Raw genomic sequence first — 9,844 nt, 5'->3', positions numbered from 1 at the left:
ATAAAATACCAAGTCCTTGTTGATGCTGCAAATTTGTATATATATGGGTTGCTCCTGATGTTAAACCACGTTATTTATTTCCTGCATGCGTTGAACTTTATATTAGTTGATCAAAAAACCATGAAGAGCGTCGTGGATTTGAAGAAAGTTATGTTTTTATTCATGTTGATGGTGATGAATGCAGCTTTAGCTTCTTCTGTACAAGGTTTTTTTAGTTATTAGATCATGTATTTACATGTTAAGATGGATGATAAGAAAAACACATGTAATTAACTATCTGTATATCATGGTTTGCAGGGATCAATGCTCAAGATTATGACTATTTTGCCACCACAGAGGCAAGAAAATTATGTTCTTCATCTTTGTTATACTGTACTGTGTGCTGCTGATAAGTACTTTTTTCTTAGTTCCATTGGATTTATGCGTTTATTTGTCAACAATAATGCTTTTTGTTAAGAACTTATTAATTTTTCCTACCAAAATCTATTTAAAAAATCGTTGCAAGTCATATTTTGGAGATGTAATTTTTAATTACAATTACTATATATAAATTGTATTCATAAATAATTATTTTAAAAGTTTATGAGAAATATATATGTCTATATTCTTTTATCTGTTAAAATATTACTTTAAAAAATTATTTTAAAAGAGAAAATGGCCCCGTAGATGTTATAGTCTAGAGAAGAGGTGTTTTTCTTTCAATTTTCGCATATAGACACTCATGTGTTAATTTGGTTTAATCAGTAGAATCATAAATATTTGGATTTTCTGACAGTTATCGTGAATAAAAGTCTTTGTCATCATTGTACATAATTTTCTCCATTGTTGCTGTAATTTCAGTGTTTAAAAGAGCCCCTTCCCGCTCAATATGGAGGAGGTATTTTCACAGAAACAAAAAGGACAAATGGCGGTGTGTTCCCACAAAAAGTTCAACTCAAGGATGGACTTTATTACGTTTTCTCCGGTAATGTAGTCACGTGCTCTTCTGAATTTCAAAAATCAATAAATATTTTTATTTTAAAAATCAATAACTTGTTGTGTTGTAATACAGCTTGGGTTCAAGCGAGTAAAGGAAGTGAGAACAGTATAACAGCAGCATTTAACTATTCGAGCGGGGCTATTTTTGAAATTGGTACTGTTGTTGCCAGTCATGGATGTTGGTCCATGCTCAAAGGTGGAGTTGTGGCAAATGTGACAGCTCCTGCTCACATTATTTTTAAGGTATAATTTCGAGGGTGTTTAGTGCACGGTTATAAGCCCGGTTAATGGGAATCGAAACATCAATCCCATGCATAAGTGTTTGAAATTTGAATTTGTTGTTTGGTGGTATGGAAGAGAATCCCAATCTTTTTTCGTGGTTAAATCATACTCTTGACACTCTTTGAATTTCCATGCCCTTCTCACTCCCATTAACCCCCATTCCCATACCCTCCATTCTCATCCCGATTCTCATTCCCAACCTTAATCTTGTATGGAGTATATTTTGGTGATTGCTAATAACTTACGATTTTAATATCGTATATTTTTAATTTTAAATCTTAATCATCAATGTACTAAGTCCTCATATATGTCTTTGTGTATGTGCAGGCCAAAAATGCTTTGGCAGAGATTTGGGTGGACAATGTTTCGCTACAACCATTCACTAAAGAACAATGGAGATCCCACCAAGAACAAAGAATTTCCGAGGTAAAGAAGGCTTGCTCTGCATATCCCGAATGACTTACTTATTTTCAGATAATTGTAGTATAGATTGAGATGATAGTATTTGTACTGATGGGACTGGAAATATCTGCAGGTGCGCAAGAGGACAATCAGATTGAATATAAGTGATGCAAATAAAAATGGCGAGGCAGTTCGAGGCGCGAAAGTGATCATAAATCAAGTCAAACAACATTTTCCATTCGGGTGTTCCATGACCAAGAACATTGTTAACAACCAGGCTTATCAGTCCTGGTTTTCGTCAAGATTCAGAGTCACCACTTTTAGGAATGAAATGAAATGGTATGATAATGAACCGAGCCAAGGCCAGGAAAACTATGCCAACACAGATTTTATGGTGAATTTTGCCCAATCACATGGCATTTCCATAAGAGGTCACAACGTTTTCTGGGAAGATCCTCACTACCAGCCCAATTGGGTCTATGGCCTTAATCCTGATCAGTTATGGGCCGCAACTAATACAAGAATCAACTCTGTTATGTCAAGATACAGAGGAAAGGTGATTGCTTGGGATGTTGTCAATGAAAATTTGCATTTCCGGTTCTTTGATGACAAATTAGGCAACGGATTTTCAAACACTGAGTACGCCAAGGCTCACCAGCTTGATGGAGCCACATTGTTCATGAATGAGTATAATACAGTAGAGGATGGCAGAGATCCCGCTTCACTTCCTCAGAATTATATAAACAAATTGCGTGAAATTCAGGGGAGTGTGGGTGGTGCACCAATTGGGATTGGCTTGCAGTCTCATTTCAGTCAATATCAACCAAACATTGTTTACATGAGATCTGCACTAGACACTCTGGGAGCTACAGGAATGCCTGTTTGGCTGACAGAGGTCGATGTCAAGCCAAATCCGAATCAGGTACAATATTTGGAACAAATTCTGAGAGAAGGCTTTGCACATCCTGCTGTTCAGGGGATTGTGATGTGGTCAGGGCCTGCAGTAGACGGTTACGACATGACATTAGCTGACAATAACTTTAGGAATACTCCGGTTGGAGATCTGGTTGACAGATTGCTGAATGAATGGAGATCAGAGGTTGAAGAATTTACAGCAGATGATAATGGATTACTTGAAGTGTCATTGTTTCATGGAGAATACGAAGTAACTGTTCTGCATCCGACAAAAAACTCGTCCACTATTCAGTCTGTAGAGATTAATGATAAGCTTCCTGCGAATGAAAATTTTCATATTCATATCCATGTATGAGTTATGCTGCTGTATTTTGGCAGTCAGATATATTCCAGATTTGTAACGGGTACCTGTCAGTCAAATTAATTATTTTAGTGTACCTTTCAAATTACTTGCCTTCTTGCTTCTTAGACAACAAATATGCTTATCTTGAAGATTGCATCCCCTGATAAAATAATTGCGCCCCATTTTTGATATTGGTATAATCTAGTTCCACAACATCTTAATAAAATTCATGTCTGTTTGTTGAAGGTTTTAGGTAATATTATTGCACCTGATTTTTGATATTGGTACTGGTAATATTATTGTGCATCGAGGTGCCACGGTGCTTGAGTTCACCGGTGTTTAAGATTAGAGTTTTGAGGTGCACTCATTAGATATGGCAGATTGTCTAAAAAGGTAAGGGAACTCTTGATCTTTAGGAGTTTTAAACATCTAACTCGATTCTAAGAAGATGATTGTCGCATATTATTGGATAAGTATCACGTATATTCCATATATAATAAACACATTCATAAAAATTTATGAAATGGTTCATATTCGAGATTTGTTGAACAACACATGTTCCTGTAATAACAAAACTAAGTCATTTTGGCAATTCTAATTTTTTTTTATTTCGTGATTTTGTATCCAGTCAATTTCGTGAAGTGCTTATACTTAATATGTAAATGTCATTACTGAAATATTTTCCAACTTTACAATTTATCGGTTACAATAAATTATAAATATATTCCCAGAAAATATCATCATGTTATAAATGATCGAAAAATAAAATTAAATAAAGTATTATGAACTTAGAAATATTCTAACAATGATATAGTCAAGTTAATTCTATCGCCCATCGACATGTCATATTAAGTGGTCTACCGATATTTTATACTGAAATTTTAATTATTACTCCGTTATAAAATTTGTATGATCGACGTACTACTGATACCCTCGATCTCGTGCTCACAAGAGGGCTGTCAAACGGATAATTCAGATATGAATATGTATCCGTGTCAGTAATTGTCGGATTCGGACAATATCCGCTTTATTTCATATACGAATAATATCCGCTTTTTTCGGATACGGGGCAGATATTTCGGACGAACGTCGGATATTTCGGACGGATGTCGGATACGGGGTAGATATTTCGGACGATGATTTTCAAACAATTTTTTTACGACTAAGCTGAAATGATATTTTTATATATGTATAAAGTATTTTAGTATTTGTATAAATATATCATTTTATGCATATACACACACTACACAACACGCTAGTAGAATAAAATTTTAATTACATATAATTATATATTATATAATTTAAATATCAAATATGTATTTAATTTTGGATTCGAATATCATAGATAGGGGTGAGCAAAACCGAACCGGAATCGAAAAACCAAACCGAACCGTAAAAATTCGGTCCGGTTCGGTTCCGATTTTTTCGAAAGTTCGGTCCGGACCGAAATAAATTTCAGTTTGGTCCGGTTCTTTCAAAACATATTCGGTTCTGGACCGAATAGACCGAACTTTTTGTATTATTAATTTAATATATTAAATATATATAATATATGTTAATATATGCGTGCGTATTCAGGTCAAACTTCAGAGCATTCAGGCTTCAGCCGCACTACTCGCAGTCTCGCACACATAAACCCAATCTCTAATCACAAATCTAAGCATCGTTCTTTATTTCGCTACAAGAATCGGAGATTCACTTTCTATTATCTACAATTATTGTCCTGCTCTCCAGAATACTGCTATGCTAAGCTTTCTCTTCTGTATATGTTATGCTTTCTGCATTAATTTCTTGATACGTAGCAGTATAAGCAGAGTAATTGTAGTTAAATTACAAAACTATAGTTCATAAGCAGAGTTAAATTTCTTGATCTGTAAGACTTGATGTTTTAATTTTTTTTCTATAAAAATTCGGTTCTTTGAGGAAGAACCGAACCGAACCGATTTATTTCGGTTCGATTCCGGTTCGGTGCAAAACAGAATTTCGATTTGGTCCAGGAAAAAAAACTATTTCGGTTCTCGGTTATTTCGGTTCGGTTCAGTTTTGGACCGAACTGACCGAATACTCAGCCCTAATCATAGATTCGAATATAGATAATATTTATTTTATTTCGAATTCAAATAATATCCACTTTTTCTCAGATACGATTTCCGATCTTTAAGATTTTTTGACAGCCATGCTCACTAGTGACAACTAGCGTGGACTTGGTCATAATTTATTTATAGGGTGAACAATAAAATATTTTGCAAACATCCCAGAAAAACCGGGAGAATTGGGGAGGGGTTTATTATTTGTTAAATTAGGGTTTTAAGTTTGTGGAAGCAGAGAGCAGAGCAAGAGCCATGGAGCTAGGAACAATTGAGGATCCATCATCATCAACGTTCACGCTGTCCGAGGAAGATCACACCCTCGCTAATTCACTTCGTTTTGCTCTTAATCAAGAGTCTGTTACTCTTTTCTCTGCCTCTCTCTCTGCGTATTATCATTATTTTTTTATATATGTATACACGTGCCTAGATGCTTCAATGTTTGCCCGCTAAGGGACATCAAAACACAATTATCAAAAGATATTTACATTTGTCTTTCCGAGATTCGAACCCCCAATCTCCGGTGATGGCTGGTGAATACTTTTGATATTTTGTCCTTTAATTTATTTTTCGACAAACGCATACCATATTTAAAGTATTTGTGGTTCGGAGTTTGTAATTTGGAGTATTAAAGACCATGGAAAAGTTCCTATTCACGGACCTGAAATTTCAGAATCATTTATATATAAATACGGAAAATACGTGGAGTAAATACAAATTATACAAGTTAAGCCCTGCCCGGGGCGTTTAGGGTCCCGGAAATTTGTAATCGTTTATATATAAATTTGAAGAATATGCGGATTATATACAAATCAGTGCTCATAAACTGGTTTTGATTAGGGCTTCTTGAATTTCAGGTCCACCCATGCGCAGAACAAGAAAAGATTTATTGATTTTGAATTAGATTCTGTTTAATAGTTTCTTTTTTGAACAAGTTTGTTCAATGTGATTATTGTCAGTAATTTTTAGTACATTCTTTGCATTGCCAGCATTTTCACCTCTTAGTGTTGTCCTGCACTCCTGCTTTGTAGTTGCATATATTTAAGAAAGCTAGAAATATGCTTGTAATTGATGAAAAATTGATGGAATTTATAATTTAAGGAATCTTCATTGATTCTAAATTAATCTATTTTTTATAAGTTGCCAATGTATGTGGCCTGAAGAAACAAAAAGCTTGTTCTAACCTCCTCTGTGAAATTAATTTTCAACACTAGGCCAGCTTGAGTATGATAAGACTCTGTTCTGCAAATCCAACAAAATCATACTTAATAGTTCAGAATTTTAATGTATAATTTGAGCGGGATCATTTTGTAAGTAATTCTAAAGGACAACTTTCTATAAGTACATATGCTATTGAGTATTAATCTTGGATCTTGTTCTCAGGAGTATCTTGGTAGTTTGAGAACAACTTAGTCATAAAAGTTAAAGATTCTTTTTTAGAATTAACTTTAATATCCTGCAGTCAGCTCATAATATTTTCTCTTGGTGCCTTTATTGTGTCTATTTGATGTTATATATAAGAATGGACATTTGTTAATTCTGAATAGTAATGTATGACAAATTATGATTTTTTTAACTTGCAGTCCAAGAGTTACATTTAGCGGTTACAGCATCCCCCATCCATCAGAAGCTCGCGTTAATGTTAGAGTGCAGACTACTGGTAAATTTATAGTTTTTATTTTAGTCTGTACTATCGGGTCTTGTTTGGTTGTAATTGTACTTCCTAGTCCCTTTTTGTTTCTCTTTAATATTATGAAGTCCTTCATTAACATCTGATTCGACATCACAGATGTGTGTGTTCTCTTGATTGAATTCATTTAGAATTCAGGTCATGACCTTCACCCATTTTTTTAAAAATAACTTCCATATTAAAATTTAGTTATGACACTCTCGTTGTTTTGTGTTATATTGTGTTTATACTACCTGGACAGACTACAGGATTTCATCTAGTTGTCACTCTATTGTTTTACTTGCATCTAGTTGTCACTCTATTGTTTTACTTGTATTCTGCGTCTGTTTTATAATAAGTATGATATCTTTTATTCAGTCTGTGATTCATATAAGATATATCGATCCTGAATCAGAAAATTTGCTTCTAACAGTTCTTAAATTTTATAATAATAACCCGTCTAACCCATTTTCCTTCCTAACTGTGTAGTAAACATAGTTTACTATTGTGTTTTAGGTTAATCATTACCCTAAGGCTAAACAAATTTACCCCACGAACTAAAAATGAAAGTAGAACTTACCTTCTTTGTTCTTTTCGTGATACTTAATGCCATATCAATCTTTTCTTTAAGATATTTATTTCCATTTCTGCAGGCGATCCAGCTAGTGAGGTGCTAAGAGACTCATGCCAGGACCTGATGCTCATGTGCCAGCATATTCGGAGCACCTTTGACCAAGCTGTTACCGACTTCACAAACGAAAAAGGTCTCAAGGACATGGACATCAAAAAATGATTTGTCTTGGTGAAAACTATGCTGCTATTTATAAGCAATGAACAATGCATTCTAAATTTATCTATTGATCTCTGTTCCTTGTAGACAAATATTGTAGACTTATTAGCCAAACTGTTAAAAAAGAATAGAGCTCTGGAGAGCACATGGAAATGAAAGAGCCACAAATACATAGGCCAACATCAAACAATATATATCGCAACTAACATATAAAACCTGGTGATTATTTCTTTCTTTGCAAATGCATCTCGCTTTCAAAGCAGGGTGTCCTGTAGCTTGATGTCGAAATTTTGTATAAGCAGCTACCAAAGCAGTGGTAGATTTTTGTTAAAAGAACTACAGTTTGGGTTAACAATCGCGAGAGAAAACAAATTTATTAGCAATTTCTACAAATAACTTTAATTATTATATCTTGTCAGGAGCAAATTCTACAATTTTTGAAAGCACTGCAAGTTGGAGAATGCCGAGATCACCTCAGTCCTCAGCATAACCAAGCAACTAAAAATTCAATGTATTACGTCAGAATTTCAAAGATTTCAAATCTTTTTTGAGTGACAAAATCACGGAAAGAGAAGTGATCTGCCTTTATAATCTTGAAGAAGTGTCAGCAAAATGTGCACTTGATTAGCAACATCACAACACGACTCTGAATTCATATAACCTGTTGTTGACTCCTCCATTATCTGCATCTTATTCCTTGTTCACTTAACTTATGGCAAGTACTAAACTACATTCATTCAAAATTCATCACTTTTCAAATCCTTTCGCATTATTGCCTTGATCTAAAATCTCCTTCATAACCTGTGACCAGATGAATTTACTGTGCTTGATAACTCTGTCAAGTATCAAATAAGTTAATGTCAAATATATTACATAGTCAGTTAAAGGATGAAATGCAAATTACACTACTTGTCCTCGTACTTGATATCTTAACCATCAAAGAGTTGCGTGTTAAAGGAATACGGATTGTAAGAAACTCATTTTATGTCAGAAAAGTTTATAATATTCTGTTAGAACTTTGAGAGATTTTAGAAAGTTTACTGTTATAGTCATAATTTGAATGGCCTTTTATTTATGATGAAGGACAAACAAGTAAACTAGGAAATCCGGATCAAGAAATACAGGTGTTCTTTGTGCGCCCTTAAGAGGCTAGCAAAGAGAAGGCGTGTCCATAGAGGCTCGTACAGAAAAGAAGAAACATAGTTGTGCTAATCATGGGACTTGTACCAGAAAGCCACCCTTTATAGAGGTAGGTTTAATGAAGTACATGAAGGCCTCTCTAAGGTTATTTGATATTTGATAGTCATGATTTCCGGAGCTCTTTCAGCTATGATCTACAACATCTTTTATTAATCTCATATTCTGTTGAGTTGGATTATCATTGTGCAAGGATTTGAGATGATCATGTTATATGTTGAAGCCTTGAAGGCCCTCCACATTATGTGAAGATGATCATGCATCTTGATTTTAAATTCTAGTGGGTTACCCTAAACGAGGATCTGGTTGATCATGTACCGATATTTCCAGAAAAAAAATCTTTTCATATATTCTAATAAATTATCTTTGATCAGGTTAAAAACTTGTCCACGCGTACCTAGAAAATGATAACCATCGTACAATATATCTTCTTCCAAGATATACTGAGTAGAGGTCAGTGTTACCTCCAATAATTAAAATAATGTTGTATCTGTAAAATTATATACTTAAAGAGATATTTGACCTCATGACTAGCCCTTGTAGAGTGAGCTCCCTCTTTCAGTATATGGGAACCCCTCTCAAGCAGATTGTCGAAGACTCTGTAAAGACTCATCTACAATATGGATTACTAACTTGGCCATAGACCCATCCACAAGAAACCTATCTCAAATAGATTTAGATTTCTTTACTTCCAATAATTATATATGGCTTGATCTTTTAATACGGAATACTTAGACACGATAAGGAGATCGAAATTGATAACATTACAGACAACCTATAAATAAGTCAATCAACCATCACACAAGAACTTAATTTCACAGCTAACCTCATCTTTCTTCTTTACCAAATTTCCATCGCGCACATATATTCTTTTTATCTCAACCATTTCTTTAGAGTTTCCTTTCTAAGGTGTCCCATCTAATTCTTTACATTTTAACACTTACCAAATATAAGCAATAAGTACCACCACTTCCCCACTTTTTCTCTCTTTTCACACTACTTTTACTCTAGTATCTTCCTTTTATACATTAAAAATCAATAGATCTCACCACCTCACCCATTTTTCTTTCTCTTTTCCACTACTTTATACATATTTTTTAACGTCTGTGCCACACCAAACGTAAAGAATTGGTTGGGACGGAGAGAGTATGAAACTACAGGCCAGGCTACCGACAAAAAAA

The 9,844-nt window shown here is 34.4% G+C and overlaps 2 protein-coding genes across 2 annotated transcripts; both read left to right on the top strand.

The window, feature by feature from the left end:
• The first annotated feature begins 442 nt into the window (after positions 1–442).
• On the top strand, positions 443–3,028 carry LOC135152272 (endo-1,4-beta-xylanase 5-like). Its single transcript, XM_064092130.1, has 5 exons — positions 443–451; positions 841–964; positions 1,052–1,221; positions 1,588–1,686; positions 1,796–3,028. The coding sequence occupies exons 1-5, from the start codon at positions 443–445 to the stop codon at positions 2,930–2,932; spliced, it is 1,539 nt and encodes a 512-aa protein (XP_063948200.1). The 3' UTR covers positions 2,933–3,028.
• Positions 3,029–5,137: 2,109 nt separating this feature from the next.
• Positions 5,138–7,708, top strand: LOC135151934 (uncharacterized). The gene is made up of 3 exons (XM_064091081.1): positions 5,138–5,363; positions 6,591–6,667; positions 7,330–7,708. The coding sequence occupies exons 1-3, from the start codon at positions 5,263–5,265 to the stop codon at positions 7,467–7,469; spliced, it is 318 nt and encodes a 105-aa protein (XP_063947151.1). The 5' UTR covers positions 5,138–5,262; the 3' UTR covers positions 7,470–7,708.
• The last annotated feature ends 2,136 nt before the right edge of the window (positions 7,709–9,844 follow it).

The sequence above is a fragment of the Daucus carota genome, chromosome 4, assembly GCF_001625215.2.
Source record: "Daucus carota subsp. sativus chromosome 4, DH1 v3.0, whole genome shotgun sequence".
NCBI lineage: Eukaryota > Viridiplantae > Streptophyta > Magnoliopsida > Apiales > Apiaceae > Daucus > Daucus carota.
Note: the sequence above shows the minus strand (reverse complement) of the source record. Positions and strands in the feature narration are given on the sequence as shown.

Excerpts from the sequence above, each read along its gene's own strand:
- LOC135152272 (XM_064092130.1), top strand. Across the intron at positions 965-1,051 it reads ACTTTATTACGTTTTCTCCG|CTTGGGTTCAAGCGAGTAAA; the intron begins GTAATGTAGTCA and ends GTTGTAATACAG. Across the intron at positions 1,222-1,587 it reads CTGCTCACATTATTTTTAAG|GCCAAAAATGCTTTGGCAGA; the intron begins GTATAATTTCGA and ends GTGTATGTGCAG.
- LOC135151934 (XM_064091081.1), top strand. The coding sequence starts at position 5,263 with ATGGAGCTAGGAACAATTGAGGATCCATCATCATCAACGTTCACGCTG. Across the intron at positions 5,364-6,590 it reads CGTTTTGCTCTTAATCAAGA|TCCAAGAGTTACATTTAGCG; the intron begins GTCTGTTACTCT and ends TTTAACTTGCAG. Across the intron at positions 6,668-7,329 it reads TGTTAGAGTGCAGACTACTG|GCGATCCAGCTAGTGAGGTG; the intron begins GTAAATTTATAG and ends CCATTTCTGCAG.